Source organism: Oncorhynchus nerka, unplaced genomic scaffold (assembly GCF_034236695.1).
Source record: "Oncorhynchus nerka isolate Pitt River unplaced genomic scaffold, Oner_Uvic_2.0 unplaced_scaffold_850, whole genome shotgun sequence".
NCBI lineage: Eukaryota > Metazoa > Chordata > Actinopteri > Salmoniformes > Salmonidae > Oncorhynchus > Oncorhynchus nerka.
The window spans coordinates 240001-262500 of NW_027040426.1; the positions used below are offsets into that span (position 1 = coordinate 240001).

Here is a 22500-nt window from a genome sequence, read left to right on the forward strand (position 1 = left end):
TACAGGTGAGAGCAGACTGGTAGTCTACAGGTGAGAGCAGACTGGTAGTCTACAGGTCTACAGGTGAGAACAGACGGGTAGTCTACAGGTGAGAACAGACGGGTAGTCTACAGGTGAGAACAGACTGGTAGTCTACAGGTGAGAACAGACTGGTAGTCTACAGGTGAGAACAGACTGGTAGTCTACAGGTGAGAACAGACTGGTAGTCTACAGGTGAGAACAGACTGGTAGTCTACAGGTGAGAACAGACTGGTAGTCTACAGGTGAGAACAGACTGGTAGTCTACAGGTGAGAACAGACTGGTAGTCTACAGGTGAGAACAGACTGGTAGTCTACAGGTGAGAACAGACTGGTAGTCTACAGGTGAGAACAGACTGGTAGTCTACAGGTCTACAGGTGAGAACAGACTGGTAGTCTACAGGTGAGAACAGACTGGTAGTCTACAGGTGAGAACAGACTGGTAGTCTACAGGTGAGAACAGACAGGTAGTCTACAGGTCTACAGGTGAGAACAGACTGGTAGTCTACAGGTGAGAACAGACGGGTAGTCTACAGGTGAGAACAGACTGGTAGTCTACAGGTGAGAACAGACGGGTAGTCTACAGGTGAGAACAGACTGGTAGTCTACAGGTGAGAACAGACTGGTAGTCTACAGGTGAGAACAGACGGGTAGTCTACAGGTGAGAACAGACGGGTAGTCTACAGGTGAGAACAGACTGGTAGTCTACAGGTGAGAACAGACTGGTAGTCTACAGGTGAGAACAGACTGGTAGTCTACAGGTGAGAACAGACTGGTAGTCTACAGGTGAGAACAGACTGGTAGTCTACAGGTGAGAACAGACAGGTAGTCTACAGGTCTACAGGTGAGAACAGACTGGTAGTCTACAGGTGAGAACAGACGGGTAGTCTACAGGTGAGAACAGACTGGTAGTCTACAGGTGAGAACAGACTGGTAGTCTACAGGTGAGAACAGACAGGTAGTCTACAGGTCTACAGGTGAGAACAGACTGGTAGTCTACAGGTGAGAACAGACGGGTAGTCTACAGGTGAGAACAGACGGGTAGTCTACAGGTGAGAACAGACTGGTAGTCTACAGGTGAGAACAGACTGGTAGTCTACAGGTGAGAACAGACTGGTAGTCTACAGGTGAGAACAGACTGGTAGTCTACAGGTGAGAGCAGACTGGTAGTCTACAGGTGAGAGCAGACTGGTAGTCTACAGGTGAGAGCAGACTGGTAGTCTACAGGTGAGAGCAGACTGGTAGTCTACAGGTGAGAGCAGACTGGTAGTCTACAGGTGAGAGCAGACTGGTAGTCTACAGGTGAGAGCAGACTGGTAGTCTACAGGTGAGAGCAGACTGGTAGTCTACAGGTGAGAGCAGACTGGTAGTCTACAGGTGAGAGCAGACTGGTAGTCTACAGGTGAGAGCAGACTGGTAGTCTACAGGTGAGAGCAGACTGGTAGTCTACAGGTGAGAGCAGACTGGTAGTCTACAGGTGAGAACAGACTGGTAGTCTACAGGTGAGAACAGACTGGTAGTCTACGGGTGAGAACAGACTGGTAGTCTACGGGTGAGAACCAGACTGGTAGTCTACAGGTGAGAACAGACTGGTAGTCTACAGGTGAGAACAGACTGGTAGTCTACAGGTGAGAACAGACTGGTAGTCTACAGGTGAGAACAGACAGGTAGTCTACAGGTCTACAGGTGAGAACAGACTGGTAGTCTACAGGTGAGAACAGACTGGTAGTCTACAGGTGAGAACAGACTGGTAGTCTACAGGTGAGAACAGACGGGTAGTCTACAGGTGAGAACAGACGGGTAGTCTACAGGTGAGAACAGACGGGTAGTCTACAGGTGAGAACAGACGGGTAGTCTACAGGTGAGAACAGACGGGTAGTCTACAGGTGAGAACAGACTGGTAGTCTACAGGTGAGAACAGACTGGTAGTCTACAGGTGAGAACAGACTGGTAGTCTACAGGTGAGAACAGACTGGTAGTCTACATGTGAGAACAGACTGGTAGTCTACAGGTGAGAACAGACTGGTAGTCTACAGGTGAGAACAGACGGGTAGTCTACAGGTCTACAGGTGAGAACAGACTGGTAGTCTACAGGTCTACAGGTGAGAACAGACTGGTAGTCTACAGGTGAGAACAGACTGGTAGTCTACAGGTGAGAACAGACTGGTAGTCTACAGGTGAGAACAGACTGGTAGTCTACAGGTGAGAACAGACTGGTAGTCTACAGGTGAGAACAGACTGGTAGTCTACAGGTGAGAACAGACTGGTAGTCTACAGGTGAGAACAGACTGGTAGTCTACAGGTGAGAACAGACTGGTAGTCTACAGGTGAGAACAGACTGGTAGTCTACAGGTGAGGACAGACTGGTAGTCTACAGGTGAGGACAGACTGGTAGTCTACAGGTGAGGACAGACTGGTAGTCTACAGGTGAGAACAGACTGGTAGTCTACAGGTGAGAACAGACTGGTAGTCTACAGGGGAGAACAGACTGGTAGTCTACAGGGGAGAACAGACTGGTAGTCTACAGGGGAGAACAGACTGGTAGTCTACAGGGGAGAACAGACTGGTAGTCTACAGGGCAGAACAGACTGGTAGTCTACAGGTGAGAACAGACTGGTAGTCTACAGGTGAGAACAGACTGGTAGTCTACAGGTGAGAACAGACTGGTAGTCTACAGGTGAGAACAGACTGGTAGTCTACAGGTGAGAACAGACTGGTAGTCTACAGGTGAGAACAGACTGGTAGTCTACAGGGGAGAACAGACTGGTAGTCTACAGGGGAGAACAGACTGGTAGTCTACAGGGGAGAACAGACTGGTAGTCTACAGGGAGAACAGACTGGTAGTCTACAGGGAGAACAGACTGGTAGTCTACAGGGGAGAACAGACTGGTAGTCTACAGGGGAGAACAGACTGGTAGTCTACAGGGGAGAACAGACTGGTAGTCTACAGGGGAGAACAGACTGGTAGTCTACAGGGGAGAACAGACTGGTAGTCTACAGGGGAGAACAGACTGGTAGTCGACAGGGGAGAACAGACTGGTAGTCGACAGGGGAGAACAGACTGGTAGTCGACAGGTGAGAACAGACTGGTAGTCGACAGGTGAGAACAGACTGGTAGTCGACAGGTGAGAACAGACGGGTAGTCGACAGGTGAGAACAGACGGGTAGTCGACAGGTGAGAACAGACGGGTAGTCGACAGGTGAGAACAGACGGGTAGTCGACAGGTGAGAACAGACGGGTAGTCGACAGGTGAGAACAGACGGGTAGTCGACAGGTGAGAACAGACGGGTAGTCGACAGGTGAGAACAGACTGGTAGTCTACAGGTGAGAACAGACTGGTAGTCTACAGGTGAGAACAGACTGGTAGTCTACAGGTGAGAACAGACTGGTAGTCTACAGGTGAGAACAGACTGGTAGTCTACAGGTGAGAACAGACTGGTAGTCTACAGGTGAGAACAGACTGGTAGTCTACAGGTGAGAACAGACTGGTAGTCTACAGGTGAGAACAGACTGGTAGTCTACAGGTGAGAACAGACTGGTAGTCTACAGGTGAGAACAGACTGGTAGTCTACAGGTGAGAACAGACTGGTAGTCTACAGGTGAGAACAGACTGGTAGTCTACAGGTGAGAACAGACGGGTAGTCTACAGGTGAGAACAGACGGGTAGTCTACAGGTGAGAACAGACGGGTAGTCTACAGGTGAGAACAGACGGGTAGTCTACAGGTGAGAACAGACGGGTAGTCTACAGGTGAGAACAGACGGGTAGTCTACAGGTGAGAACAGACTGGTAGTCTACAGGTGAGAACAGACTGGTAGTCTACAGGTGAGAACAGACTGGTAGTCTACAGGTGAGAACAGAGACACCCTATTGTTTTATTGTGTCATAGTTTTAAAGGTGTGTGTGTGTGTGTGTGTGTGTGTGTGTGTGTGTGTGTGTAGCTGGTGAGTGTGGACCAGGGGAACCCCCAGTCTTTATCACCCAGTTTCAGTTCCCTGGAGGAGATTATGGACCGTGCCTACGAGAAGTACTCACTGGAGCTACGTCATGTCCAGGTCCTTTACAGCAAGTCAGGTACACACACACACACACACACACACACACACACACACACACCAGGGTTTCCGTTAGACGGTAGTAGCCGATACCAGAGATGAAAAGCTGATAAATAAAATAGTCTCCTAGAGAAGGAAAATTAAATCCCGTTGTGAAATAATAATACAGTTGATTGATGGAACATGAGTGGAGAGAGAGAAGTGAATCTACAGCTGATCACACAGCGGTGCTGCTAGAGCTGATCATACAGCGGTGCTGCTAGAGCTGATCATACAGCGGTGCTGCTAGAGTTGATCATACAGCGGTGCTGCTAGAGCTGATCATACAGCGGTGCTGCTAGAGCTGATCATACAGCGGTGCTGATCATACAGCGGTGCTGCTAGAGTTGATCATACAGCGGTGCTGATCACACAGCGGTGCTGCTAGAGCTGATCATACAGCGGTGCTGCTAGAGCTGATCATACAGCGGTGCTGCTAGAGCTGATCATACAGCGGTGCTGCTAGAGCTGATCATACAGCGGTGCTGATCATACAGCGGTGCTGCTAGAGTTGATCATACAGCGGTGCTGATCACACAGCGGTGCTGCTAGAGTTGATCATACAGCGGTGCTGCTAGAGCTGATCATACAGCGGTGCTGCTAGAACTGATCATACAGCGGTGCTGCTAGAGCTGATCACACAGCGGTGCTGCTAGAGTTGATCATACAGCGGTGCTGCTAGAGCTGATCATACAGCGGTGCTGCTAGAGTTGATCACACAGCGGTGCTGCTAGAGTTGATCATACAGCGGTGCTGCTAGAGCTGATCACACAGCGGTGCTGCTAGAGTTGATCACACAGCGGTGCTGCTAGAGTTGATCATACAGCGGTGCTGCTAGAGCTGATCATACAGCGGTGCTGCTAGAGCTGATCATACAGCGGTGCTGCTAGAGTTGATCATACAGCGGTGCTGCTAGAGCTGATCACACAGCGGTGCTGCTAGAGTTGATCATACAGCGGTGCTGCTAGAGTTGATCATACAGCTGATCATACAGCGGTGCTGCTAGAGCTGATCATACAGCGGTGCTGCTAGAGCTGATCACACAGCGGTGCTGCTAGAGCTGATCACACAGCGGTGCTGCTAGAGCTGATCACACAGCGGTGCTGCTAGAGCTGATCATACAGCGGTGCTGCTAGAGCTGATCATACAGCGGTGCTGCTAGAGCTGATCATACAGCGGTGCTGCTAGAGCTGATCATACAGCGGTGCTGCTAGAGCTGATCATACAGCGGTGCTGCTAGAGCTGATCACACAGCGGTGCTGCTAGAGCTGATCATACAGCGGTGCTGATCGTACAGCGGTGCTGATCATACAGCGGTGCTGATCATACAGCGGTGCTGCTAGAGCTGATCATACAGCGGTGCTGCTAGAGCTGATCACACAGCGGTGCTGCTAGAGCTGATCACACAGCGGTGCTGCTACAGCTGATCACACAGCGGTGCTGCTACAGCTGATCACACAGCGGTGCTGCTAGAGTTGATCACACAGCGGTGCTGCTAGAGCTGATCACACAGCGGTGCTGCTACAGCTGATCACACAGCGGTGCTGCTACAGCTGATCATACAGCGGTGCTGCTAGAGCTGATCACACAGCGGTGCTGCTAGAGCTGATCACACAGCGGTGCTGCTAGAGCTGATCACACAGCGGTGCTGCTAGAGCTGATCACACAGCGGTGCTGCTAGAGCTGATCACACAGCGGTGCTGCTAGAGCTGATCACACAGCGGTGCTGCTAGAGCTGATCACACAGCGGTGCTGCTAGAGCTGATCACACAGCGGTGCTGCTAGAGCTGATCACACAGCGGTGCTGCTAGAGCTGATCACACAGCGGTGCTGCTAGAGCTGATCATACAGCGGTGCTGCTAGAGCTGATCATACAGCGGTGCTGCTAGAGCTGATCATACAGCGGTGCTGCTAGAGCTGATCATACAGCGGTGCTGCTAGAGCTGATCACACAGCGGTGCTGCTAGAGCTGATCATACAGCGGTGCTGCTAGAGCTGATCACACAGCGGTGCTGCTAGAGCTGATCATACAGCGGTGCTGCTAGAGCTGATCATACAGCGGTGCTGCTAGAGCTGATCATACAGCGGTGCTGATCATACAGCGGTGCTGCTAGAGCTGATCATACAGCAGTGCTGATCACACAGCGGTGCTGCTAGAGCTGATCATACAGCGGTGCTGATCATACAGCGGTGCTGCTAGAGCTGATCACACAGCGGTGCTGCTAGAGCTGATCATACAGCAGTGCTGATCACACAGCGGTGCTGCTAGAGCTGATCATACAGCGGTGCTGATCATACAGCGGTGCTGCTAGAGCTGATCACACAGCGGTGCTGCTAGAGCTGATCATACAGCGGTGCTGCTAGAGCTGATCACACAGCGGTGCTGCTAGAGCTGATCACACAGCGGTGCTGCTAGACTTAAACAGCCTTTCATAAGCCAAATCACTTTGCCACAACTCTAAACTCTAAATGCAATTACATGTTTAAAAACGGTGTTGATGTCTACGGTTTAAACAGAGCTACTATTTATATTTCCTAACTGGTCATTTGAAGCGCGCTTCCCACTAGGCAGGCTTCCTACTAGGCAGGCTTCCCACTAGGCAGGCTTCCCACTATGCAGGCTTCCCACTATGCAGGCTTCCTACTAGGCAGGCTTCCCACTAGGCAGGCTTCCTACTAGGCAGGCTTCCCACTAGGCAGGCTTCCTACTAGGCAGGCTTCCCACTATGCAGGCTTCCTACTAGGCAGGCTTCCCACTAGGCAGGCTTCCCACTAGGCAGGCTTCCCACTAGGCAAGCTTCCCACAATATCTTCTGTATTAGCAGCATGCTAGTTGTTGCATCTATAGATCTTCTGTATTAGCATCATGCTAGTTGTTGCATCTATAGATCTTCTGTATTAGCATCATGCTAGTTGTTGCATCTATAGATCTTCTGTATTAGCAACATGCTAGTTGTTGCATCTATAGATCTTCTGTATTAGCAACATGCTAGTTGTTGCATCTATAGATCTTCTGTATTAGCAACATGCTAGTTGTTGCATCTATAGATCTTCTGTATTAGCAACCCATGCTAGTTGTTGCATCTATACATCTTCTGTATTAGCAACATGCTAGTTGTTGCATCTATAGATCTTCTGTATTAGCATCATGCTAGTTGTTGCATCTATAGATCTTCTGTATTAGCAACCCATGCTAGTTGTTGCATCTATACATCTTCTGTATTAGCATCATGCTAGTTGTTGCATCTATAGATCTTCTGTATTAGCAACATGCTAGTTGTTGCATCTATAGATCTTCTGTATTAGCAACCCATGCTAGTTGTTGCATCTATACATCTTCTGTATTAGCAACATGCTAGTTGTTGCATCTATAGATCTTCTGTATTAGCAACCCATGCTAGTTGTTGCATCTATACATCTTCTGTATTAGCAACATGCTAGTTGTTGCATCTATAGATCTTCTGTATTAGCAACATGCTAGTTGTTGCATCTTCCACCTTACTGCATTTCAAACATTTAAATCTGTGTCTCATGAAACCACTCAGATGTCTTCCCACTAACAGTGTTTTCCTGTTAATGTCATTATGGAACAAACATTCACTCAGTCTACTGCCTTGTGAGCAGCAATGCGCACTGAGCTCTGTCCCTCACTGTTTCTGTCTCTGTCCACTGAGCTCTGTCCCTCACTGTTTCTGTCTCTGTCCACTGAGCTCTGTCCCTCACTGTTTCTGTCTCTGTCCACTGAGCTCTGTCCCTCACTGTTTCTGTCTCTGTCCACTGAGCTCTGTCCCTCACTGTTTCTGTCTCTTTCCCTCACTGTTTCTGTCTCTGTCCCCACTGAGCTCTGTCCCTCACTGTTTCTGTCTCTGTCCCCACTGAGCTCTGTCCCTCACTGTTTCTGTCTCTGTCCCCACTGAGCTCTGTCCCTCACTGTTTCTGTCTCTGTCCCTCACTGTTTCTGTCTCTGTCCCTCACTGTTTCTGTCTCTGTCCCCACTGAGCTCTGTCCCTCACTGTTTCTGTCTCTGTCCCTCACTGTTTCTGTCTCTGTCCACTGAGCTCTGTCCCTCACTGTTTCTGTCTCTGTCCACTGAGCTCTGTCCCTCACTGTTTCTGTCTCTGTCCACTGAGCTCTGTCCCTCACTGTTTCTGTCTCTGTCCCTCACTGTTTCTGTCTCTGTCCACTGAGCTCTGTCACTCACTGTTTCTGTCTCTGTCCCCACTGAGCGCTGTCCCTCACTGTTTCTGTCTCTGTCCCCACTGAGCTCTGTCCCTCACTGTTTCTTTCTCTGTCCCCACTGAAATCTGTCCCTCACTGTTTCTGTCTCTGTCCCTCACTGTTTCTGTCTCTGTCCACTGAGCTCTGTCACTCACTGTTTCTGTCTCTGTCCCCACTGAGCTCTGTCCCTCACTGTTTCTGTCTCTGTCCCCACTGAGCTCTGTCCCTCACTGTTTCTTTCTCTGTCCCCACTGAAATCTGTCCCTCACTGTTTCTGTCTCTGTCCCTCGCGGTTTCTGTCTCTGTCCCTCGCGGTTTCTGTCTCTGTCCCTCACGGTTTCTGTCTCTGTCCCTCACGGTTTCTGTTTCTGTCCCTCACTGTTTCTGTCTCTGTCCACTGAGCTCTGTTCCTCACTGTTTCTGTCTCTGTCCCCACTGAGCTCTGTCCCCCACTGTTCCGGTCTCTGTCCCCACTGAGCTCTGTCCCCCACTGTTTCTGTCTCTGTCCCCACTGAGCTCTGTCCCCCACTGTTCCGGTCTGTCCCCACTGAGCTCTGTCCCTCTCTGTCCCCACTGAGCTCTGTCCCCACTGAGCCCTGTCCCCCACTGTTCCGGTCTGTCCCTACAGGTGAGGAGTGGAAGACGGCCCGTCAACGTGGTTCCTCTATACAACACATCCTGCAGCCCATGGACTTCAGCCTCCAGCTGGCCAAATGCATGGTGGAGAAGGACACCAGGATGCCCAGGTAACACCAGCCTGTGGGGGCTGAGCCAGGTAACACCAGACTGGGGGGGGCTGAGCCAGGTAACACCAGACTGGGGGGGGCTGAGCCAGGTAACACCAGACTGGGGGGGGCTGAGCCAGGTAACACCAGACTGGGGGGCTGAGCCAGGTAACACCAGACTGGGGGGCTGAGCCAGGTAACACCAGACTGGGGGGCTGAGCCAGGTAACACCAGACTGGGGGGCTGAGCCAGGTAACACCAGACTGGGGGGCTGAGCCAGGTAACACCAGACTGGGGGGCTGAGCCAGGTAACACCAGACTGGGGGGGCTGAGCCAGGTAACACCAGACTGGGGGGGGCTGAGCCAGGTAACACCAGACTGGGGGGGGCTGAGCCAGGTAACACCAGACTGGGGGGGCTGAGCCAGGTAACACCAGACTGGGGGGGCTGAGCCAGGTAACACCAGACCAGATTAGTAAACCTCTGGTATCTACTGTGTTCCAGATTAGTAAACCTCGGGTATCTACTGTGTTCCAGATTAGTAAACCTCTGGTATCTACTGTGTTCCAGATTAGTAAACCTCTGGTATCTATTGTGTTCCAGATTAGTAAACCTCGGGTATCTACTGTGTTCCAGATTCAAGGTGTCTGGAGAACTGCCTCTCCTCCATGTGAAGATCTCAGACCAGAAGATCCAGGGAGTGTTGGACCTGGTCAACAGCATCCCCCTGCCCCAGAGTGATTCCACCCCGTCCACCCCCCACCCAGAAGGTACAGTTGGTATGCCCCAGAGTGATTCCACCCCTTCCACCCCCACCCAGAAGGTACAGTTGGTATGCCCCAGAGTGAATCCACCCCTTCCACCCCCACCCAGAAAGTACAGTTGGTATGCCCCAGAGTGATTCCACCCCTTAATACCAGACTGGGGGCTCCACCCCCACCCAGAAGGTACAGTTGGTATGCCCCAGAGTGAATCCACCCCTTCCACCCCCACCCAGAAGGTACAGTTGGTATGCCCCAGAGTGATTCCACCCCCACCCAGAAGGTGCAGTTGGTATGCCCCAGAGTGAATCCACCCCCACCCAGAAGGTGCAGTTGGTATGCCCCAGAGTGATTCCACCCCTTCCACCCCCACCCAGAAGGTGCAGTTGGTATGCCCCAGAGTGAATCCACCCCCACCCAGAAGGTACAGTTGGTATGCCCCAGAGTGATTCCACCCCGTCCACCCCCACCCAGAAGGTACAGTTGGTATGCCCCAGGGTGAATCCACCCCCACCCAGAAGGTACAGTTGGTATGCCCCAGAGTGATTCCACCCCTTCCACCCCCACCCAGAAGGTACAGTTGGTATGCCCCAGAGTGAATCCACCCCTTCCACCCTTCCACCCCCACCCAGAAGGTACAGTTGGTATGCCCCAGAGTGATTCCACCCCCCACCCAGAAGGTACATTTGGTATGCCCCAGAGTGATTCCACCCCCACCCAGAAGGTACAGTTGGTATGCCCCAGAGTGAATCCACCCCTTCCACCCCCACCCAGAAGGTGCAGTTGGTATGCCCCAGAGTGAATCCACCCCCACCCAGAAGGTACAGTTGGTATGCCCCAGAGTGATTCCACCCCGTCCACCCCCACCCAGAAGGTACAGTTGGTATGCCCCAGAGTGAATCCACCCCCACCCAGAAGGTACAGTTGGTATGCCCCAGAGTGATTCCACCCCTTCCACCCCCACCCAGAAGGTACAGTTGGTATGCCCCAGAGTGATTCCACCCCCATCCAGAAGGTGCAGTTGGTATGCCCCAGTTCACCAGTAGAGTAAGCTACACACACACCCATTATATTGGTACAGTTGGTATGCCCCAGTTCACCAGTTGAGTAGCCTCTACACACAGCCATTATATTGGTACAGTTGGTATGCCCCAGTTCACCAGTAGAGTAACCTACACACACACACCCATCATATTGGTACAGTTGGTATGCCCCAGTTCACCAGTAGAGTAACCTCTACACACACCCATCATATTGGTACAGTTGGTATGCCCCAGTTCACCAGTAGAGTAACCTACACACACCCATTATATTGGTACAGTAGAGTAGCCTACACACACCCATCATATTGGTACAGTTGGTATGCCCCAGTTCACCAGTAGAGTAACCTCTACACACACCCATCATATTGGTACAGTTGGTATGCCCCAGTTCACCAGTAGAGTAACCTCTACACACACCCATTATATTGCGACATTTGTTATGCCCCAGTTCACCAGTAGAGTAACCTCTACACACACCCATTATATTGGTACAGTAGAGTAACCGCTACACACACCCATTATATTGGTACAGTTGGTATGCCCCAGTTCACCAGTAGAGTAACCTCTACACACACCCATTATATTGGTACAGTAGAGTAAACCGCTACACACACCCATTATATTGGTACAGTTGGTATGCCCCAGTTCACCAGTAGAGTAACCTACACACACCCATTATATTGGTACAGTAGAGTAGCCTACACACACCCATTATATTGGTACAGTTGGTATGACCCACCCAGTTCACCAGTAGAGTAACCTACACACACACACCCATCATATTGGTACAGTTGGTATGACCCAGTTCACCAGTAGAGTAACCTACACACACACACCCATCATATTGGTACAGTTGGTATGACCCAGTTCACCAGTAGAGTAACCTACACACACACCCATTATATTGGGACATTTGGTATGCCCCAGTTCACCAGTAGAGTAACCTACACACACAGCCATTATATTGGGACATTTGGTATGCCCCAGTTCACCAGTAGAGTAGCCTACACACACCCATTATATTGGTACAGTTCATCATGTCTAATAGTAATAGGATTGGCAATCAACTGTTTTCTTCCCCCTCCCATCTTGTTTCCACTAGATGCTGTATTTGTCTGAGGCCAGGCCCAACGTCCTGGGTTTACAGTCTACCGTCCTGCTGGATGCATTAGAGACAGGTGTGGTAGGGGGGGGGGTTCTTCACTAAACTGTGTCTGCAGGAACTGATCCAGGCTCTGCTGTTATCTGACCAATCTTAACGGTTATAATTGGGCGTCAGGTAATCTGATCCTAGATGGGATGCTCCTCCTGTCCCCTGGTCTTTGTCTAAAATGGATGACACGACTCAGAGTTGTCTGTTGGGGACGGTGAGTCGATGTCGAGTGCAAGCCAGAATACAACAGCTCCCCCCTCAGGGAACAGAAGACTGTATTTTAGAGTCAGCGGCTCAACCTCCTTCATCGGGTCTAGATCAGACAAACAAGGGCATTTCCATGGCAACTATTACTGAAGAACAAAGACCAGGAGATAGAAGGACCATCTGTTACTGAAGAACAAAGACCAGCAGATAGAAAGACCATATGTTACTGAAGAACAAAGACCAGCAGATAGAAAGACCATATGTTACTGAAGAACAAAGACCAGGAGATAGAAGGACCATCTGTTACTGAAGAACAAAGACCAGGAGATAGAAGGACCATCTGTTATTGAAGAACAAAGACCAGGAGATAGAAGGACCATCTGTTATTGAAGAACAAAGACCAGCAGATAGAAAGACCATCTGTTACTGAAGAACAAATACCAGGAGATAGAAGGTCCATATGTTACTGAAGAAGGAAGAACAAAGACCAGGAGATAGAAGGACCATCTGTTACTGAAGAACAACGACCAGCAGATAGAAGGACCATCTGTTACTGAAGAACAACGACCAGCAGATAGAAGGACCATCTGTTATTGAAGAACAACGACCAGCAGATAGAAGGACCATCTGTTACTGAAGAACAAAGACCAGCAGACAGAAGGACCATCTGTTATTGAAGAACAAAGACCAGCAGATAGAAGGACCATCTGTTACTGAAGAACAAAGACCAGGAGATAGAAGGACCATCTGTTACTGAAGAACAACGACCAGGAGATAGAAGGACCATCTGTTACTGAAGAACAAAGACCAGGAGATAGAAGGACCATCTGTTACTGAAGAACAAAGAGCAGGAGATAGAAGGACCATCTGTTACTGAAGAACAACGACCAGCAGATAGAAGGACCATCTGTTACTGAAGAACAAAGACCAGCAGATAGAAGGACCATCTGTTATTGAAGAACAAAGACCAGCAGATAGAAGGACCATCTGTTATTGAAGAACAAAGACCAGCAGATAGAAGGACCATCTGTTACTGAAGAACAAAGACCAGGAGATAGAAGGACCATCTGTTATTGAAGAACAAAGACCAGCAGATAGAAGGACCAACTGTTACTGAAGAACAACGACCAGGAGACAGAAGGACCATCTGTTATTGAAGAACAAAGACCAGCAGATAGAAGGACCATCTGTTACTGAAGAACAAAGACCAGCAGATAGAAGGACCATCTGTTACTGAAGAACAAAGACCAGCAGATAGAAGGACCATCTGTTACTGAAGAACAAAGACCAGGAGATAGAAGGACCATCTGTTATTGAAGAACAACGACCAGCAGATAGAAGGACCATCTGTTATTGAAGAACAACGACCAGCAGATAGAAGGACCATCTGTTATTGAAGAACAACGACCAGCAGATAGAAGGACCATCTGTTACTGAAGAACAAAGACCAGGAGATAGAAGGACCATCTGTTACTGAAGAACAACGACCAGGAGACAGAAGGACCATCTGTTACTGAAGAACAACGACCAGCAGATAGAAGGACCATCTGTTATTGAAGAACAACGACCAGCAGATAGAAGGACCATCTGTTACTGAAGAACAAAGACCAGGAGATAGAAGGACCATCTGTTATTGAAGAACAACGACCAGCAGATAGAAGGACCATCTGTTATTGAAGAACAACGACCAGCAGATAGAAGGACCATCTGTTACTGAAGAACAACGACCAGCAGATAGAAGGACCATCTGTTATTGAAGAACAAAGACCAGCAGATAGAAGGACCATCTGTTACTGAAGAACAAAGACCAGCAGATAGAAGGACCATCTGTTATTGAAGAACAAAGACCAGCAGATAGAAGGACCATCTGTTACTGAAGAACAAAGACCAGCAGATAGAAGGACCATCTGTTATTGAAGAACAACGACCAGCAGATAGAAGGACCATCTTTTACTGAAGAACAAAGACCAGGAGATAGAAGGACCATCTGTTACTGAAGAACAACGACCAGGAGATAGAAGGACCATCTGTTATTGAAGAACAAAGACCAGGAGATAGAAGGACCATCTGTTATTGAAGAACAAAGACCAGCAGATAGAAAGACCATCTGTTACTGAAGAACAAATACCAGGAGATAGAAGGTCCATATGTTACTGAAGAAGGAAGAACAAAGACCAGGAGATAGAAGGACCATCTGTTATTGAAGAACAACGACCAGCAGATAGAAGGACCATCTGTTACTGAAGAACAACGACCAGCAGATAGAAGTACCATCTGTTACTGAAGAACAACGACCAGCAGATAGAAGACCCATCTGTTACTGAAGAACAAAGACCAGGAGATAGAAGGACCATCTGTTACTGAATAACAACGACCAGCAGATAGAAGGACCATCTGTTATTGAAGAACAACGACCAGCAGATAGAAGGACCATCTGTTACTGAAGAACAAAGACCAGCAGATAGAAGGACCATCTGTTATTGAAGAACAACGACCAGCAGATAGAAGGACCATCTTTTACTGAAGAACAAAGACCAGGAGATAGAAGGACCATCTGTTACTGAAGAACAACGACCAGGAGATAGAAGGACCATCTGTTACTGAAGAACAAAGACCAGGAGATAGAAGGACCATCTGTTACTGAAGAACAAAGAGCAGGAGATAGAAGGACCATCTGTTACTGAAGAACAACGACCAGCAGATAGAAGGACCATCTGTTACTGAAGAACAAAGACCAGCAGATAGAAGGACCATCTGTTATTGAAGAACAAAGACCAGCAGATAGAAGGACCATCTGTTATTGAAGAACAAAGACCAGCAGATAGAAGGACCATCTGTTACTGAAGAACAAAGACCAGAAGAAAGAAGGACCATCTGTTATTGAAGAACAAAGACCAGCAGATAGAAGGACCAACTGTTACTGAAGAACAACGACCAGGAGACAGAAGGACCATCTGTTATTGAAGAACAAAGACCAGCAGATAGAAGGACCATCTGTTACTGAAGAACAAAGACCAGCAGATAGAAGGACCATCTGTTACTGAAGAACAAAGACCAGCAGATAGAAGGACCATCTGTTACTGAAGAACAAAGACCAGGAGATAGAAGGACCATCTGTTATTGAAGAACAACGACCAGCAGATAGAAGGACCATCTGTTATTGAAGAACAACGACCAGCAGATAGAAGGACCATCTGTTATTGAAGAACAACGACCAGCAGATAGAAGGACCATCTGTTACTGAAGAACAAAGACCAGGAGATAGAAGGACCATCTGTTACTGAAGAACAACGACCAGGAGACAGAAGGACCATCTGTTACTGAAGAACAACGACCAGCAGATAGAAGGACCATCTGTTATTGAAGAACAACGACCAGCAGATAGAAGGACCATCTGTTACTGAAGAACAAAGACCAGGAGATAGAAGGAACATCTGTTATTGAAGAACAACGACCAGCAGATAGAAGGACCATCTGTTATTGAAGAACAACGACCAGCAGATAGAAGGACCATCTGTTACTGAAGAACAACGACCAGCAGATAGAAGGACCATCTGTTATTGAAGAACAAAGACCAGCAGATAGAAGGACCATCTGTTACTGAAGAACAAAGACCAGCAGATAGAAGGACCATCTGTTATTGAAGAACAAAGACCAGCAGATAGAAGGACCATCTGTTATTGAAGAACAAAGACCAGGAGATAGAAGGACCATCTGTTACTGAAGAACAAAGACCAGCAGATAGAAGGACCATCTGTTATTGAAGAACAACGACCAGCAGATAGAAGGACCATCTTTTACTGAAGAACAAAGAGCAGGAGATAGAAGGACCATCTGTTACTGAAGAACAACGACCAGCAGATAGAAGGACCATCTGTTACTGAAGAACAAAGACCAGCAGATAGAAGGACCATCTGTTATTGAAGAACAAAGACCAGCAGATAGAAGACCCATCTGTTATTGAAGAACAAAGACCAGCAGATAGAAGGACCATCTGTTACTGAAGAACAAAGACCAGGAGATAGAAGGACCATCTGTTATTGAAGAACAAAGACCAGCAGATAGAAGGACCAACTGTTACTGAAGAACAACGACCAGGAGACAGAAGGACCATCTGTTATTGAAGAACAAAGACCAGCAGATAGAAGGACCATCTGTTACTGAAGAACAAAGACCAGCAGATAGAAGCCATCTGTTACTGAAGAACAAAGACCAGCAGATAGAAGGACCATCTGTTACTGAAGAACAAAGACCAGGAGATAGAAGGAACATCTGTTATTGAAGAACAACGACCAGCAGATAGAAGGACCATCTGTTATTGAAGAACAACGACCAGCAGATAGAAGGACCATCTGTTATTGAAGAACAACGACCAGCAGATAGAAGGACCATCTGTTACTGAAGAACAAAGACCAGGAGATAGAAGGACCATCTGTTACTGAAGAACAACGACCAGGAGACAGAAGGACCATCTGTTACTGAAGAACAACGACCAGCAGATAGAAGGACCATCTGTTATTGAAGAACAACGACCAGCAGATAGAAGGACCATCTGTTACTGAAGAACAAAGACCAGGAGATAGAAGGACCATCTGTTATTGAAGAACAACGACCAGCAGATAGAAGGACCATCTGTTATTGAAGAACAACGACCAGCAGATAGAAGGACCATCTGTTACTGAAGAACAACGACCAGCAGATAGAAGGACCATCTGTTATTGAAGAACAAAGACCAGCAGATAGAAGGACCATCTGTTACTGAAGAACAAAGACCAGCAGATAGAAGGACCATCTGTTATTGAAGAACAACGACCAGCAGATAGAAGGACCATCTGTTACTGAAGAACAAAGACCAGCAGATAGAAGGACCATCTGTTATTGAAGAACAACGACCAGCAGATAGAAGGACCATCTGTTATTGAAGAACAACGACCAGCAGATAGAAGGACCATCTGTTACTGAAGAACAAAGACCAGCAGATAGAAGGACCATCTGTTATTGAAGAACAACGACCAGCAGATAGAAGGACCATATTTTACTGAAGAACAAAGACCAGGAGATAGAAGGACCATCTGTTACTGAAGAACAACGACCAGGAGATAGAAGGACCATCTGTTACTGAAGAACAAAGACCAGGAGATAGAAGGACCATCTGTTACTGAAGAACAAAGAGCAGGAGATAGAAGGACCATCTGTTACTGAAGAACAAAGACCAGCAGATAGAAGGACCATCTGTTACTGAAGAACAAAGACCAGGAGATAGAAGGACCATCTGTTATTGAAGAACAACGACCAGCAGATAGAAGGACCATCTGTTACTGAAGAACAAAGACCAGCAGATAGAAGGACCATCTGTTACTGAAGAACAAAGACCAGCAGATAGAAGGACCATCTGTTATTGAAGAACAAAGACCAGGAGATAGAAGGACCGTCTGTTATTGAAGAACAAAGACCAGCAGATAGAAGGACCATCTGTTACTGAAGAACAACGACCAGCAGATAGAAGGACCATCTGTTACTGAAGAACAAAGACCAGCAGATAGAAGGACCATCTGTTACTGAAGAACAAAGACCAGGAGATAGAAGGACCATCTGTTATTGAAGAACAACGACCAGCAGATAGAAGGACCATCTGTTACTGAAGAACAAAGACCAGGAGATAGAAGGACCATCTGTTACTGAAGAACAAAGACCAGGAGATAGAAGGACCATCTGTTATTGAAGAACAAAGACCAGGAGATAGAAGGACCATCTGTTATTGTATGGGATGAATCATGAATGAGTGGAAACATTTCTTTCACTATGGGATATGTTCTGTTTATGTCCAGACGTCGAAAGGTGATGTACACTGAGTGGACAAAACATTAGGAACACCTGCTCTTTTCATGACAAACTGTCCAGTCCAGGTGAAAGCTATGATCCCTTATTGATGTCACTTGTAGGAGTCAGGTTAAAGAAGGATTTTTAAACCTTGAGACAACTGAGACATGGATTGTGTATGTGGGCCATTCAGAGGGTGAAAGGGCAAGACAAAATATTTAAGTGTCTTTGAACGGGGTATGGTAGTAGGTGCCAGGCGCACCGGTTTGTGTGTCAAGAACTGCAATGCTGCTGGGTTTTTTGACGCTCAACAGTTTCCCTGTGTATCAAGAATGGTCCACCACCCAAAGGACATCCAGCCAACTTGACACAACTGTGGGAAGCATTGGAGTCAACATGGGCCAGCGTCCCTGTAGATTGCTTTGACACCTTGCAGAGTCCACGACCCGACGAATTGAGGGAGGGAGAAGGACCATCTGGGGAAGGGGGGGGGGAGGGGGTTGCACATCAATATTAGGAAGGTGTTCCTAATGTTTTGTCCACTCAGTGTATGTGTGATCTTTTTACACTATGCAAACTGTATGTAGTCTGTATGTAATCTATATGTAATCTATATGTAGTCTATATTACTCTATATATTTATCTTCCTCCTCAGACTCAGATGGAGAGTCATATTATATGTCTGTGGATGAGGAGCACCAACCCTCCGTCATAGAGGAACTGACTGACGTACACTTCAAGTTTGAAGTCAAAGCGGTACGAAGTGTTTTTTGTCATTTCTTTTCTCTATAATGTTCAAATAACCCCATAATCAAAGCAATACATGTTTCTATTGGTGACCCCAGTGGGAGTCGAACCCACAACTCTGGTGTTGCTAAAGCGCTATGCTCTACTAACCGAGCTACACAGGACCACTGTCTAAAGCGCTATGCTACACAGGACCACTGTCTAAAGCGCTATGCTACACAGGACCACTGTCTAAAGCGCTATGCTACACAGGACCACAGATTCACTGTCTAAAGCAGTATGCTACACAGGACCACTGTCTAAAGCACTATGCTACACAGGACCACTGTCTAAAGCGCTATGCTACACAGGACCACTGTCTAAAGACCTATGCTACACATGACCACTGTCTAAAACGCTATGCTACACAGGACCACTGTCTAAAGCGCTATGCTATACACAGGACCACTGTCTAAAGCGCTATGCTACACAGGACCACTGTCTAAAGCGCTATGCTACACAGGACCACTGTCTTAAGCAGTATGCTACACAGGACCACTGTCTAAAGCGCTATGCTCTACCAACCGAGCTACACAGGACCACTGTCTAAAGCAGTATGCTACACAGGACCACTGTCTAAAGCGCTATGCTACACAGGACCACTGTCTAAAGCGCTATGCTACACAGGACTACTGTCTAAAGCACTATGCTACACAGGACCACTGTCTAAAGCTCTATGCTACACAGGACCACTTTCTAAAGCGCTATGCTACACAGGAACACTGTCTAAAGCGCTATGCTTACACAGGACCACTGTCTAAAGCGCTATGCTACACAGGACCACTGTCTAAAGCGCTATGCTACACAGGACCACTGTCTAAAGCGCTATGCTCTACCAACCCAGCTACACAGGACCTCTGTCTAAAGCACTATGCTACACAGGACCTCTGTCTAAAGCACTATGCTACACAGGGCCACTGTCTAAAGCGCTATGCTACACAGGACCACTGTCTAAAGCGCTATGCTACACAGGACCACTGTCTAAAGCGCTATGCTACACAGGACCACTGTCTAAAGCGCTATGCTCTACCAACCCAGCTACACAGGACCTCTGTCTAAAGCACTATGCTACACAGGACCTCTGTCTAAAGCACTATGCTACACAGGACCACTGTCTAAAGCGCTATGCTACACAGGACCACTGTCTAAAGCACTATGTTACACAGGACCACTGTCTAAAGCACTATGCTACATAGGACCACTGTCTAAAGCGCTATGCTACACAGGACCACTGTCTAAAGCGCTATGCTACACAGGACCACTGTCTAAAGCGCTATGCTACACAGGACCACTGTCTAAAGCGCTATGCTACACAGGACCACTGTCTAAAGCGCTATGCTACACAGGACCACTGTCTAAAGCGCTATGCTACACAGGACCACTGTCTAAAGCGCTATGCTACACAGGACCACTGTCTAAAGCGCTATGCTACACAGGACCACTGTCTAAAGCGCTATGCTCTACCAACCGAGCTACACAGGACCACTGTCTAAAGCAGTATGCTACACAGGACCACTGTCTAAAGCAGTATGCTACACAGGACCACTGTCTAAAGCGCTATGCTACACAGGACCACTGTCTAAAGCGCTATGCTACACAGGACCACTGTCTAAAGCGCTATGCTACACAGGACCACTGTCTAAAGCGCTATGCTACACAGGAACACTGTCTAAAGCGCTATGCTTACACAGGACCACTGTCTAAAGCGCTATGCTTACACAGGACCACTGTCTAAAGCGCTATGCTACACAGGACCACTGTCTAAAGCGCTATGCTACACAGGACCACTGTCTAAAGCGCTATGCTCTACCAACCCAGCTACACAGGACCTCTGTCTAAAGCACTATGCTACACAGGACCACTGTCTAAAGCGCTATGCTACACAGGACCACTGTCTAAAGCGCTATGCTACACAGGACCACTGTCTAAAGCGCTATGCTCTACCAACCCAGCTACACAGGACCTCTGTCTAAAGCACTATGCTACACAGGACCTCTGTCTAAAGCACTATGCTACACAGGGCCACTGTCTAAAGCGCTATGCTACACAGGACCGCTGTCTAAAGCGCTATGCTACACAGGACCACTCTCTAAAGCGCTATGCTACACAGGACCACTGTCTAAAGCGCTATGCTACACAGGACCACTGTCTAAAGCGCTATGCTACACAGGACCACTGTCTAAAGCGCTATGCTACACAGGACCACTGTCTAAAGCGCTATGCTACACAGGACCACTGTCTAAAGCGCTATGCTACACAGGACCACTGTCTAAAGCGCTATGCTACACAGGACCACTGTCTAAAGCGCTATGCTACACAGGACCACTGTCTAAAGCACTATGCTACACAGGACCACTGTCTTAAGCAGTATGCTACACAGGACCACTGTCTAAAGCGCTATGCTCTACCAACCCAGCTACACAGGACCACAGATTCACTGTCTAAAGCGCTATGCTACACAGGACCACAGATTCACTGTCTAAAGCAGTATGCTCTACCAACCCAGCTACACAGGACCACAGATTCACTGTCTAAAGCGCTATGCTACACAGGACCACTGTCTAAAGCGCTATGCTACACAGGACCACAGATTCACTGTCTAAAGCGCTATGCTACACAGGACCACAGATTCACTGTATAAAGCAGTATGCTCTACCAACCCAGCTACACAGGACCACAGATTCACTGTCTAAAGCGCTATGCTACACAGGACCACAGATTCACTGTCTAAAGCGCTATGCTACACGGGACTACTGTCTAAAGCACTATGCTACACAGGACCACTGTCTAAAGCGCTATGCTACACATGACCACAGATTCACTGTCTAAAGCACTATGCTACACAGGACCACAGGACCACTGTCTAAAGCACTATGCTACACAGGACCACTGTCTAAAGCACTATGCTACACAGGACCACAGGACCACTGTCTAAAGCACTATGCTACACAGGACCACAGGACCACTGTCTAAAGCACTATGCTACACAGGACCACAAGACCACTGTCTAAAGCGCTATGCTACACATGACCACTGTCTAAAGCGCTATGCTACACAGGACCACTGTCTAAAGCACTATGCTACACAGGACCACAGGACCACTGTCTAAAGCACTATGCTACACAAGACCACTGTCTAAAGCACTATGCTACACAAGACCACTGTCTAAAGCACTATGCTACACAGGACCACTGTCTAAAGCGCTATGCTACACAGGACCACTGTCTAAAGCGCTATGCTACACAGGACCACTGTCTAAAGCACTATGCTACACAGGACCACTGTCTAAACCGCTATGCTACACAGGACCACTGTCTAAAGCGCTATGCTACACAGGACCACTGTCTAAAGCACTATGCTACACAGGACCACTGTCTAAAGCGCTATGTTACACAGGACCACTGTCTAAAGCACTATGCTACACAGGACCACTGTCTAAAGCGCTATGCTACACAGGACCACAGATTCACTGTCTAAAGCGCTATGCTACACAGGACCACTGTCTAAAGCGCTATGCTACACAGGACCACAGATTCACTGTCTAAAGCGCTATGCTACACAGGACCACAGATTCACTGTCTAAAGCGCTATGCTACACAGGACCACTGTCTAAAGCACTATGCTACACAGGACCACTGTCTAAAGCGCTATGCTACACAGGACCACAGATTCACTG

At 48.1% G+C, this 22500-nt stretch overlaps 1 protein-coding gene across 1 annotated transcript in view; it reads left to right on the forward strand.

Annotated features, from left to right (window-relative positions):
- Positions 1 to 22500, forward strand: part of LOC135571004 (intermembrane lipid transfer protein VPS13C-like) — a 152930-nt gene that overhangs the window by 129842 nt on the left and 588 nt on the right. The window contains exons 19-24 of the mRNA XM_065016820.1: positions 3960 to 4092; positions 8959 to 9076; positions 9691 to 9824; positions 10634 to 10689; positions 11961 to 12036; positions 18694 to 18794. Of these exons, the coding sequence (XP_064872892.1) occupies positions 3960 to 4092; positions 8959 to 9076; positions 9691 to 9824; positions 10634 to 10689; positions 11961 to 12036; positions 18694 to 18794 (618 nt within the window). The remainder of the gene's footprint in view (positions 1 to 3959; positions 4093 to 8958; positions 9077 to 9690; positions 9825 to 10633; positions 10690 to 11960; positions 12037 to 18693; positions 18795 to 22500) is intronic.